General features: G+C 41.5%; 1 protein-coding gene across 1 annotated transcript in view; it reads right to left on the bottom strand.

Annotated features, from left to right (window-relative positions):
• DPP10 (dipeptidyl peptidase like 10) overlaps nucleotides 1-14943 on the bottom strand; it is a 206770-nt gene that overhangs the window by 114064 nt on the left and 77763 nt on the right. The window contains exons 4-5 of the mRNA XM_075285494.1: nucleotides 6351-6444; nucleotides 6191-6272 (exon numbers count right to left, since the gene is read on the bottom strand). Of these exons, the coding sequence (XP_075141595.1) occupies nucleotides 6191-6272; nucleotides 6351-6444 (176 nt within the window). The remainder of the gene's footprint in view (nucleotides 1-6190; nucleotides 6273-6350; nucleotides 6445-14943) is intronic.

Here is a 14943-nt window from a genome sequence, read left to right as displayed (position 1 = left end):
CATCGGGAACAAGGATTGTAAAGTCTTCTAACGGCAGAGAGCATGGCGGTGACTAGGCCAGACCTGGACAACATGGTGGAAGAGAATGTTATGGTTACAGTCTCTCAGTGAGGACACAGTGTATGGTTACAGTCTCTCGGTGAGTACACACAGTGTATGGTTACAGTCTCTCGGTGAGTACACACAGTGTATGGTTACAGTCTCTCAGTGAGCACACAGTGTATGGTTACAGTCTCTCGGTGAGTACACACAGTGTATGGTTACAGTCTCTCGGTGAGTACACACAGTGTATGGTTACAGTCTCTCGGTGAGGACATACAGTGTATGGTTACAGTCTCTCAGTGAGCACACAGTGTATGGTTACAGTCTCTCAGTGAGCACACAGTGTATGGTTACAGTCTCTCAGTGAGCACACAGTGTATGGTTACAGTCTCTCAGTGAGCACACAGTGTATGGTTACAGTCTCTCGGTGAGGACACAGTGTATGGTTACAGTCTGTCGGTGAGCACACAGTGTATGGTTACAGTCTGTCGGTGAGCACACAGTGTATGGTTACAGTCTCTCAGTGAGCACACAGTGTATGGTTACAGTCTCTCAGTGAGGGCACAGTGTATGGTTACAGTCTCTCAGTGAGCACACAGTGTATGGTTACAGTCTCTCAGTGAGGACACACAGTGTATGGTTACAGTCTCTCGGTGAGGACACACAGTGTATGGTTACAGTCTCTCGGTGAGTACACACAGTGTATGGTTACAGTCTCTCAGTGAGCACACAGTGTATGGTTACAGTCTCTCAGTGAGCACACAGTGTATGGTTACAGTCTCTCAGTGAGCACACAGTGTATGGTTACAGTCTCTCAGTGAGCACACAGTGTATGGTTACAGTCTCTCAGTGAGCACACAGTGTATGGTTACAGTCTCTCGGTGAGGACACAGTGTATGGTTACAGTCTGTCGGTGAGCACACAGTGTATGGTTACAGTCTGTCGGTGAGCACACAGTGTATGGTTACAGTCTCTCAGTGAGCACACAGTGTATGGTTACAGTCTCTCAGTGAGGGCACAGTGTATGGTTACAGTCTCTCAGTGAGCACACAGTGTATGGTTACAGTCTCTCAGTGAGCACACAGTGTATGGTTACAGTCTCTCAGTGAGGACACACAGTGTATGGTTACAGTCTCTCGGTGAGGACACACAGTGTATGGTTACAGTCTCTCGGTGAGTACACACAGTGTATGGTTACAGTCTCTCAGTGAGCACACAGTGTATGGTTACAGTCTCTCAGTGAGTACACACAGTGTATGGTTACAGTCTCTCAGTGAGTACACACAGTGTATGGTTACAGTCTCTCAGTGAGCACACAGTGTATGGTTACAGTCTCTCGGTGAGCACACAGTGTATGGTTACAGTCTCTCGGTGAGCACACAGTGTATGGTTACAGTCTCTCAGTGAGCACACAGTGTATGGTTACAGTCTCTCAGTGAGGACACACAGTGTATGGTTACAGTCTCTCGGTGAGGACACACAGTGTATGGTTACAGTCTCTCGGTGAGTACACACAGTGTATGGTTACAGTCTCTCAGTGAGCACACAGTGTATGGTTACAGTCTCTCAGTGAGTACACACAGTGTATGGTTACAGTCTCTCAGTGAGTACACACAGTGTATGGTTACAGTCTCTCAGTGAGCACACAGTGTATGGTTACAGTCTCTCGGTGAGCACACAGTGTATGGTTACAGTCTCTCGGTGAGCACACAGTGTATGGTTACAGTCTCTCGGTGAGCACACAGTGTATGGTTACAGTCTCTCAGTGAGCACACAGTGTATGGTTACAGTCTCAGTGAGCACACAGTGTATGGTTACAGTCTCTCGGTGAGCACACAGTGTATGGTTACAGTCTCTCAGTGAGCACACAGTGTATGGTTACAGTCTCAGTGAGCACACAGTGTATGGTTACAGTCTCTCGGTGAGCACACAGTGTATGGTTACAGTTTCTCGGTGAGTACACACAGTGTATGGTTACAGTCTCTCAGTGAGCACACAGTGTATGGTTACAGTCTCAGTGAGCACACAGTGTATGGTTACAGTCTCTCGGTGAGCACACAGTGTATGGTTACAGTCTCTCAGTGAGTACACAGTGTATGGTTACAGTATCTCAGTGAGGACACACAGTGTATGGTTACAGTCTCTCAGTGAGCACACAGTGTATGGTTACAGTCTCTCGGTGAGTACACACAGTGTATGGTTACAGTCTCTCGGTGAGTACACACAGTGTATGGTTACAGTCTCTCAGTGAGGACACACAGTGTATGGTTACAGTCTCTCGGTGAGTACACACAGTGTATGGTTACAGTCTGTCGGTGAGCACACAGTGTATGGTTACAGTCTCTCAGTGAGCACACAGTGTATGGTTACAGTCTCTCAGTGAGTACACACAGTGTATGGTTACAGTCTCTCAGTGAGCACACAGTGTATGGTTACAGTCTCTCGGTGAGTACACACAGTGTATGGTTACAGTCTCTCGGTGAGGACATACAGTGTATGGTTACAGTCTCTCAGTGAGCACACAGTGTATGGTTACAGTCTCTCAGTGAGCACACAGTGTATGGTTACAGTCTCTCAGTGAGCACACAGTGTATGGTTACAGTCTCTCAGTGAGCACACAGTGTATGGTTACAGTCTCTCAGTGAGCACACAGTGTATGGTTACAGTCTCTCGGTGAGGACACAGTGTATGGTTACAGTCTGTCGGTGAGCACACAGTGTATGGTTACAGTCTGTCGGTGAGCACACAGTGTATGGTTACAGTCTCTCAGTGAGCACACAGTGTATGGTTACAGTCTCTCAGTGAGGGCACAGTGTATGGTTACAGTCTCTCAGTGAGCACACAGTGTATGGTTACAGTCTCTCAGTGAGCACACAGTGTATGGTTACAGTCTCTCAGTGAGGACACACAGTGTATGGTTACAGTCTCTCGGTGAGGACACACAGTGTATGGTTACAGTCTCTCGGTGAGTACACACAGTGTATGGTTACAGTCTCTCAGTGAGCACACAGTGTATGGTTACAGTCTCTCAGTGAGTACACACAGTGTATGGTTACAGTCTCTCAGTGAGCACACAGTGTATGGTTACAGTCTCTCAGTGAGTACACACAGTGTATGGTTACAGTCTCTCAGTGAGCACACAGTGTATGGTTACAGTCTCTCGGTGAGCACACAGTGTATGGTTACAGTCTCTCGGTGAGCACACAGTGTATGGTTACAGTCTCTCGGTGAGCACACAGTGTATGGTTACAGTCTCTCAGTGAGCACACAGTGTATGGTTACAGTCTCAGTGAGCACACAGTGTATGGTTACAGTCTCTCGGTGAGCACACAGTGTATGGTTACAGTCTCTCAGTGAGCACACAGTGTATGGTTACAGTCTCAGTGAGCACACAGTGTATGGTTACAGTCTCTCGGTGAGCACACAGTGTATGGTTACAGTTTCTCGGTGAGTACACACAGTGTATGGTTACAGTCTCTCAGTGAGCACACAGTGTATGGTTACAGTCTCAGTGAGCACACAGTGTATGGTTACAGTCTCTCGGTGAGCACACAGTGTATGGTTACAGTTTCTCGGTGAGTACACACAGTGTATGGTTACAGTCTCTCGGTGAGGACACACAGTGTATGGTTACAGTCTCTCGGTGAGTACACACAGTGTATGGTTACAGTCTCTCAGTGAGCACACAGTGTATGGTTACAGTCTCTCGGTGAGTACACACAGTGTATGGTTACAGTCTGTCGGTGAGCACACAGGGTATGGTTACAGTCTCTCAGTGAGGACACACAGTGTATGGTTACAGTCTCAGTGAGCACACAGTGTATGGTTACAGTCTGTCGGTGAGCACACAGTGTATGGTTACAGTCTCTCAGTGAGCACACAGTGTATGGTTACAGTCTCTCGGTGAGCACACAGTGTATGGTTACAGTCTCTCAGTGAGTACACAGTGTATGGTTACAGTCTCTCGGTGAGCACACACAGTGTATGGTTACAGTCTCTCAGTGAGCACACAGTGTATGGTTACAGTCTCTCGGTGAGCACACAGTGTATGGTTACAGTTTCTCGGTGAGTACACACAGTGTATGGTTACAGCCTCTCAGTGAGTACACACAGTGTATGGTTACAGTCTCTCAGTGAGCACACAGTGTATGGTTACAGTCTCTCAGTGAGTACACACAGTGTATGGTTACAGTCTCTCAGTGAGTACACACAGTGTATGGTTACAGTCTCTCAGTGAGTACACACAGTGTATGGTTACAGTCTCTCAGTGAGTACACACAGTGTATGGTTACAGTCTCTCAGTGAGTACACACAGTGTATGGTTACAGTCTCTCAGTGAGGGCACACAGTGTATGGTTACAGTCTCTCGGTGAGGGCACACAGTGTATGGTTACAGTCTCTCAGTGAGTACACACAGTGTATGGTTACAGCCTCTCGGTGAGTACACACAGTGTATGGTTACAGTCTCTCAGTGAGCACACAGTGTATGGTTACAGTCTCTCGGTGGGGACACACAGTGTATGGTTACAGTCTCTCAGTGAGTACACACAGTGTATGGTTACAGCCTCTCGGTGAGTACACACAGTGTATGGTTACAGTCTCTCGGTGAGCACACAGGGTATGGTTACAGTCTCAGTGAGCACACACAGTGTATGGTTACAGTCTCTCAGTGAGAACACACAGTGTATGGTTACAGTCTCTCGGTGAGCACACAGGGTATGGTTACAGTCTCTCAGTGAGCACACACAGTGTATGGTTACAGTCTCTCAGTGAGAACACACAGGGTATATGTAAGTATATGGAAGTATTATTCAGTCAGTATATGGAGTTATTATATGGCGGTATTAGTCAGTATATGGAGTTATTATTCAGTCAGTATATGGTGGTATTACTCAGTCAGTGTATGGCGGTATTACTCAGTCAGTATATGGAAGTATTATTCAGTCAGTATATGGAGTTATTACTCAGTATATGGAAGTATTATTCAGTCAGTATATGGAGTTATTATTCAGTCAGTGTATGGCGGTATTACTCAGTCAGTATATGGAGTTATTATTCAGTCAGTATATGGAAGTTTTAGTCAGTATATGGAGTTATTATTCAGTCAGTATATGGAAGTATTATTCAGTCAGTATATGGAAGTATTACTCAGTCAGTATATGGAGTTATTATTCAGTCAGTATATGGAGTTATTATATGGCGGTATTAGTCAGTATATGGAGTTATTATTCAGTCAGTATATGGTGGTATTACTCAGTCAGTATATGGAGTTATTATTCAGTCAGTGTATGGCGGTATTACTCAGTCAGTATATGGAAGTATTAGTCAGTATATGGAGTTATTATTCAGTCAGTATATGGAAGTATTATTCAGTCAGTATATGGCGGTATTACTCAGTCAGTATATGGAGTTATTATTCAGTCAGTATATGGCGGTATTACTCAGTCAGTATATGGAGTTATTATTCAGTCAGTATATGGCGGTATTACTCAGTCAGTATATGGCAGTATTAGTCAGTATATGGCGGTATTACTCAGTTAGTATATGGAGTTATTATCCAGTCAGTATATGGCAGTATTAGTCAGTATATGGCGGTATTACTCAGTTAGTATATGGAGTTATTATTCAGTCAGTGTATGGCGGTATTACTCAGTCAGTATATGGAAGTATTAGTCAGTATATGGAGTTATTATTCAGTCAGTATATGGAAGTATTATTCAGTCAGTATATGGCGGTATTACTCAGTCAGTATATGGAGTTATTATTCAGTCAGTATATGGCGGTATTAGTCAGTATATGGCGGTATTACTCAGTTAGTATATGGAGTTATTATCCAGTCAGTATATGGCAGTATTAGTCAGTATATGGCGGCATTATTAAGTCAGTGCATGTCCACATCAGGCAGACAGCAGACGCAGGTGAATGCACATCAGTGACAGCCTAGACTCCTTGGCAGATGCTGCGAGTTTAGCTTTTTGCATTATGTGGGCCCCCGTCATTCTGGTGTAATGGTCAGGTGAAGACTCCTGGAGGTCAGCTCCGAATTCTTGGGGCCTCCTCCTAAAAGAAACCTTCTGCTGCCGCCATCCATGACCCACCCATGGCCCCCAACCCTTCATTTACCTATAGATTATATACAGGATCTTACCAGCTGCTGCCCCTGGACACCCCACGCCGCATGCTGAAGCACCGAGTCCTCGACTTCTGGGGGGTTCAGCTCCCAAACTTCCCTAAATCACAAATATTACACATCAATCCTCCGAAACGCAGGACATGTCTGTGAGACACGCCCAGAGCAATGCGAGTACCTGGTGTGGATGTTATAGATGACGTAGGAGGCCGTGAAGGAGAAGTGGAAGACCTGGAAGAAGAGAGAGGTCAGGTAAAGTGGAGTCCGAGCGTCTGATGGTGGGAAGTGGTCACTGACACCCCAAATCTGCGCAATAGTAGTGTCTGACACCAATCTCCCCCTAATATCACACAGTACAGAGATAATACACACAGTGATGTCACAGTACAGAGATAATACACACAGTGATGTCACAGTACAGGATAATACACACAGTGATGTCACAGTACAGAGATAATACACACAGTGATGTCACAGTACAGGATAATACACACAGTGATGTCACAGTACAGGACAATACACACAGTGATGTCACAGTACAGAGATAATACACACAGTGATGTCACAGTACAGGGATAAAACACACAGTGATGTCACAGTACAGGATAATACACACAGTGATGTCACAGTACAGGATAATACACACAGTGATGTCACAGTACAGGGATAATACACACAGTGATGTCACAGTACAGGGATAATACACACAGTGATGTCACAGTACAGAGATAATACACAGTGATGTCACAGTACAGGATAATACACACAGTGATGTCACAGTACAGGATAATACACACAGTGATGTCACAGTACAGGACAATACACACAGTGATGTCACAGTACAGAGATAATACACACAGTGATGTCACAGTACAGGGATAAAACACACAGTGATGTCACAGTACAGGATAATACACACAGTGATGTCACAGTACAGAGATAATACACACAGTGATGTCACAGTACAGGACAATACACACAGTGATGTCACAGTACAGAGATAATACACACAGTGATGTCACAGTACAGGGATAATACACACAGTGATGTCACAGTACAGGGATAAAACACACAGTGATGTCACAGTACAGGATAATACACACAGTGATGTCACAGTACAGAGATAATACACACAGTGATGTCACAGTACAGGACAATACACACAGTGATGTCACAGTACAGAGATAAAACACACAGTGATGTCACAGTACAGGATAATACACACAGTGATGTCACAGTACAGAGATAATACACACAGTGATGTCACAGTACAGGGATAAAACACACAGTGATGTCACAGTACAGGATAATACACACAGTGATGTCACAGTACAGAGATAATACACACAGTGATGTCACAGTACAGGACAATACACACAGTGATGTCACAGTACAGAGATAAAACACACAGTGATGTCACAGTACAGGATAATACACACAGTGATGTCACAGTACAGGATAATACACACAGTGATGTCACAGTACAGGGATAATACACACAGTGATGTCACAGTACAGGGATAATACACACAGTGATGTCACAGTACAGGGATAATACACACAGTGATGTCACAGTACAGAGATAATACACAGTGATGTCACAGTACAGGATAATACACACAGTGATGTCACAGTACAGGATAATACACACAGTGATGTCACAGTACAGAGATAATACACACAGTGATGTCACAGTACAGGATAATACACACAGTGATGTCACAGTACAGGATAATACACACAGTGATGTCACAGTACAGGATAATACACACAGTGATGTCACAGTACAGAGATAATACACACAGTGATGTCACAGTACAGAGATAATACACACAGTGATGTCACAGTACAGGATAATACACACAGTGATGTCACAGTACAGGATAATACACACAGTGATGTCACAGTACAGAGATAATACACACAGTGATGTCACAGTACAGGATAATACACACAGTGATGTCACAGTACAGGGATAATACACACAGTGATGTCACAGTACAGGGTAATACACACAGTGATGTCACAGTACAGAGATAATACACACAGTGATGTCACAGTACAGGGATAATACACACAGTGATGTCACAGTACAGGGATAATACACACAGTGATGTCACAGTACAGGATAATACACACAGTGATGTCACAGTACAGAGATAATACACACAGTGATGTCACAGTACAGAGATAATACACACAGTGATGTCACAGTACAGAGATAATACACACAGTGATGTCACAGTACAGGATAATACACACAGTGATGTCACAGTACAGGATAATACACACAGTGATGTCACAGTACAGGGATAATACACACAGTGATGTCACAGTACAGGATAATACACACAGTGATGTCACAGTACAGAGATAATACACACAGTGATGTCACAGTACAGAGATAATACACACAGTGATGTCACAGTACAGAGATAATACACACAGTGATGTCACAGTACAGGGATAATACACACAGTGATGTCACAGTACAGGGATAATACACACAGTGATGTCACAGTACAGGATAATACACACAGTGATGTCACAGTACAGAGATAATACACACAGTGATGTCACAGTACAGAGATAATACACACAGTGATGTCACAGTACAGAGATAATACACACAGTGATGTCACAGTACAGAGATAATACACACAGTGATGTCACAGTACAGGATAATACACACAGTGATGTCACAGTACAGGATAATACACACAGTGATGTCACAGTACAGGATAATACACACAGTGATGTCACAGTACAGGGATAATACACACAGTGATGTCACTGTACAGGATAATACACACAGTGATGTCACAGTACATAGATAATACACACAGTGATGTCACAGTACAGAGATAATACACACAGTGATGTCACAGTACAGAGATAATACACACAGTGATGTCACAGTACAGAGATAATACACACAGTGATGTCACAGTACAGAGATAATACACACAGTGATGTCACAGTACAGGGATAATACACACAGTGATGTCACAGTACAGGGATAATACACACAGTGATGTCACAGTACAGAGATAATACACACAGTGATGTCACAGTACAGAGATAATACACACAGTGATGTCACAGTACAGAGATAATACACACAGTGATGTCACAGTACAGGATAATACACACAGTGATGTCACAGTACAGGATAATACACACAGTGATGTCACAGTACAGGATAATACACACAGTGATGTCACAGTACAGGATAATACACACAGTGATGTCACAGTACAGGATAATACACACAGTGATGTCACAGTACAGAGATAATACACACAGTGATGTCACAGTACATAGATAATACACACAGTGATGTCACAGTACAGAGATAATACACACAGTGATGTCACAGTACAGAGATAATACACACAGTGATGTCACAGAACAGAGATAATACACACAGTGATGTCACAGTACAGGATAATACACACAGTGATGTCACAGTACAGGATAATACACACAGTGATGTCACAGTACAGGATAATACACACAGTGATGTCACAGTACAGGATAATACACACAGTGATGTCACAGTACAGGATAATACACACAGTGATGTCACAGTACAGGATAATACACACAGTGATGTCACAGAACAGAGATAATACACACAGTGATGTCACAGTACAGGATAATACACACAGTGATGTCACAGTACAGGGATAATACACACAGTGATGTCACTGTACAGGATAATACACACAGTGATGTCACAGTACATAGATAATACACACAGTGATGTCACAGTACAGAGATAATACACACAGTGATGTCACAGTACAGAGATAATACACACAGTGATGTCACAGTACAGAGATAATACACACAGTGATGTCACAGTACAGAGATAATACACACAGCGACGTCACAGTACAGGGATAATACACACAGTGATGTCACAGTACAGGGATAATACACACAGTGATGTCACAGTACAGGATAATACACACAGTGATGTCACAGTACAGAGATAATACACACAGTGATGTCACAGTACAGGATAATACACACAGTGATGTCACAGTACAGGATAATACACACAGTGATGTCACAGTACAGGGATAATACACACAGTGATGTCACAGTACAGGATAATACACACAGTGATGTCACAGTACAGAGATAATACACACAGTGATGTCACAGTACAGGGATAATACACACAGTGATGTCACAGTACAGAGATAATACACACAGTGATGTCACAGTACAGGATAATACACACAGTGATGTCACAGTACAGAGATAATACACACAGTGATGTCACAGTACAGGGATAATACACACAGTGATGTCACAGTACAGGGATAATACACACAGTGATGTCACAGTACAGGGATAATACACACAGTGATGTCACAGTACAGAGATAATACACACAGTGATGTCACAGTACAGAGATAATACACACAGTGATGTCACAGTACAGAGATAATACAATATATATAATATAATCTGGTGTAGTATAAGTCTGACTAGTATAAGGTTACACTGTCTAATATTACACAAGAAAAAATATGTCCTTGTACCGTGTTAGCCAGTGGATATGAAATGAAATAAATTTTTTGAGAGAAATCCTCAGTAGTTGATTCCTTTTTTAATGGCTAACTGAAAAAGTTTTTTGATGACATATCGAGCTTTCGAGACTCTATAGAGGTCCCTTCATCAGGATGGTATAACACAATTTCTGAAGGTAGGCGTATTTTATTTATTTATTTTTCTTATGGTAGAGTTGGAAGGGACCTCAAGGGCCATCGGGTCCAACCCCCTGCGAGTGCAGGTTTTCCTAAATCATCCCAGCTATATGTTTCTCCAGATTCCGCTTGAAGATTTCCATTGATGGAGCGCCCACCACCTCCCGTGGCAGCCTATTCCACTCTCTCACTCCCCTCACTGTCAGAAAGTTTTTCCTAATGTCTAATCTGTATCTCTTTCCCTTTCGTTTCATCCCATTGCTTCTTGTACTTCCTTGTGCTAATGAGAATAGGGGAGATCCCTCTGCACTGTGACTACCTTTCAGATATTTGTAGACTGCTATTAAATCTCCCCTCAGCCTTCTCTTCTGCAAACTAAACAATCCCAATCATATATACAGTCCTATGAAAAAGTTTGGGCACCCCTATTAATCTTAATCATTTTTTGTTCTAAATATTTTGGTGTTTGCAGCAGCCATTTCAGTTTGATATATCTAATAACTGATGGACACAGTAATATTTCAGGATTGAAATGAGGTTTATTGTACTAACAGAAAATGCGCAATATGCATTAAACCAAAATTTGACCGATGCAAAAATATGGGCACCTCAACAGAAAAGTGACATTAATATTTAGTAGATCCTCCTTTTGCAAAGATAACAGCCTCTAGTCGCTTCCTGTAGCTTTTAATCAGTTCCTGGATCCTGGATGAAGGGATTTTGGACAAACAATTTAAGTTCAGTTAAGTTTGATGGTTGCCGAACATGGACAGCCCGCTCTCAAATGATCTGAAAACAAAGATTGTTCAACATAGTTGTTCAGGGGAAGGAGACAAAACGTTGTCTCAGAGATTTAACCTGTCAGTTTCCACTGTGAGGAACATAGTAAGGAAATGGAAGAGCACAGGGACAGTTCTTGTTAAGCCCAGAAGTGGCAAGCCAAGAAAAATATCAGAAAGGCAGAGAAGAAGAATGGTGAGAACAGTCAAGGACAATCCACAGACACCTCCAAAGAGCTGCAGCATCATCTTGCTGCAGATGGTGTCACTGTGCATCGGTCAACTATACAGCGCACTTTGCACAAGGAGAAGCTGTATGGGAGAGTGATGAGAAAGAAGCCGTTTCTGCACGTACGCCACAAATAGAGTTGCCTGAGGTATGAAAAAGCACATTTGGACAAGCCAGCTTCATTTTGGAAACAAAAATTGAGTTGTTTGGTTATAAAAAAAGGCGTTATGCATAGCGTCCAAAAAGAAACAGCATTCCAAGAAAAACACATGCTACCCACTGTAAAATTTGGTGGAGGTTCCATCATGCTTTGGGGCTGTGTGGCCAATGCCGGCACCGGGAATCTTGGTAAAGTTGAGAGTCACATGGATTCCACTCAGTATCAGCAGATTCTTGAGAATAATGTTCAAGAATCAGTGACGAAGTTGAAGTTACGCCGGGGATGGATATTTCAGCAAGACAATGATCCAAAACACCGCTCCAAATCCTCAGGCATTCATGCAGAGGAACAATGACAATGTTCTGGAATGGCCATCCCAGTCCCCAGACCTGAATATCATTGAACATCTGTGGGATGATTTGAAGCGGGCTGTCCATGCTCGGCGACCATCTAACTGAACTGAACTTGAATTGTTTGTCCAAAATACCTTTATCCAGGATCCAGGAACTGATTAAAAGCTACAGGAAGCGACTAGAGGCTGTTATCTTTGCAAAAGGAGGATCTACTAAATATTAATGTCACTTTTCTGTTGAGGTGCCCATACTTTTGCACCGGTCAAATTTTGGTTTAATGCATATTGCACATTTTCTGTTAGTACAATAAACCTCATTTCAATCCTGAAATATTACTGTGTCCATCAGTTATTAGATATATCAAACTGAAATGGCTGCTGCAAACACCAAAATATTTAGAACAAAAAATGATTAAGATTAATAGGGGTGCCCAAACTTTTTCATAGGACTGTATATATATATATATATATATATATATATATATATATATATATATATATATATACACACACACTGTATATGCAGAGAGAAATGGAGTGTTAGATGCAAAATAGATGGAGAACAGAACACAATGTAAATAAACAGAGAACTTTCCTGTGAACTGATATATATGTTTTTTTTACTGTTTATTTACATTGTGTTCTGTTCTCCATCTATTTTGCATCTAACACTCCATTTCTCTCTCTCTCTATATATATATATATATATATATATATATATATATATATATATATATATATATGCCTACCTTCAGAAATTACAGAGGATTGGTAATCTGTACAATGTATCATCCAGTATTCTACACCAGATTTATCACTGTGACTGATAAGACTGTCTAGTCTAAGTTACACTGTCTAATATTACACAGGATTAGTAATCTGTACAATGTATCATCCAGTATCAGTCACTGTGATAAATCTGGTGTAGTATAAGACTGTCTAGTCTAAGGTTACACTGTCTAATATTACACAGGATTAGTAATCTGTACAATGTATCATCCAGTATCAGTCACTGTGATAAATCTGGTGTAGTATAAGACTGACTAGTCTAAGGTTACACTGTCTAATATTACACAGGATTAGTAATCTGTACAATGTATCATCCAGTATCAGTCACTGTGATAAATCTGTACAGTATAAGACTGTCTAGTGTAAGGTTACACTGCCTAATATTACACAGGATTAGTAATCTGTACAATGTATCATCCAGTATCAGTCACTGTGATAAATCTGGTGTAGTATAAGTCTGACTAGTATAAGTTTACACTGTCTGATATTACACAGGATTAGTAATCTGTACAATGTATCATCCAGTATCAGTCACTGTGATAAATCTGTACAGTATAAGACTGTCTAGTCTAAGGTTACACTGTCTAATATTACACAGGATTAGTAATCTGTACACTGTATCATCCAGTATCAGTCACTGTGATAAATCTGTACAGTATAAGACTGTCTAGTGTAAAGTTACACTGCCTAATATTACACAGGATTAGTAATCTGAACAATGTATCATCCAGTATCAGTCACTGTGATAAATCTGGTGTAGTATAAGTCTGACTAGTATAAGGTTACACTGTCTAATATTACACAGGATTAGTAATCTGTACAATGTATCATCCAGTATCAGTCACTGTGATAAATCTGGTGTAGTATAAGACTGTCTAGTCTAAGGTTACACTGTCTAATATTACACAGGATTAGTAATCTGTACAATGTATCATCCAGTATCAGTCACTGTGATAAATCTGGTGTAGTATAAGACTGTCTAGTGTAAGGTTACACTGCCTAATATTACACAGGATTAGTAATCTGTACAATGTATCATCCAGTATCAGTCACTGTGATAAATCTGGTGTAGTATAAGACTGTCTAGTCTAAGGTTACACTGCCTAATATTACACAGGATTAGTAATCTGTACAATGTATCATCCAGTATCAGTCACTGTGATAAATCTGGTGTAGTATAAGACTGTCTAGTGTAAGGTTACACTGCCTAATATTACACAGGATTAGTAATCTGTACAATGTATCATCCAGTATCAGTCACTGTGATAAATCTGGTGTAGTATAAGACTGTCTAGTGTAAGGTTACACTGCCTAATATTACACAGGATTAGTAATCTGTACAATGTATCATCCAGTATCAGTCACTGTGATAAATCTGGTGTAGTATAAGACTGTCTAGTCTAAGGTTACACTGCCTAATATTACACAGGATTAGTAATCTGTACAATGTATCATCCAGTATCAGTCACTGTGATAAATCTGGTGTAGTATAAGACTGTCTAGTGTAAGGTTACACTGCCTAATATTACACAGGATTAGTAATCTGTACAATGTTTCACACACTATATCAGTCACTGTGATAAATCTGGTGTAGTATAAGACTGTCTAGTCTAAGGTTACACTGCCTAATATTACACAGGATTAGTAATCTGTACAATGTTTCACACACTATATCAGTCACTGTGATAAATCTGGTGTAGTATAAGACTGTCTAGTGTAAGGTTACACTGCCTAATATTAA

The sequence above is a fragment of the Leptodactylus fuscus genome, chromosome 8, assembly GCF_031893055.1.
Source record: "Leptodactylus fuscus isolate aLepFus1 chromosome 8, aLepFus1.hap2, whole genome shotgun sequence".
NCBI lineage: Eukaryota > Metazoa > Chordata > Amphibia > Anura > Leptodactylidae > Leptodactylus > Leptodactylus fuscus.
This window is presented reverse-complemented; position numbering and strand designations above follow the sequence as displayed.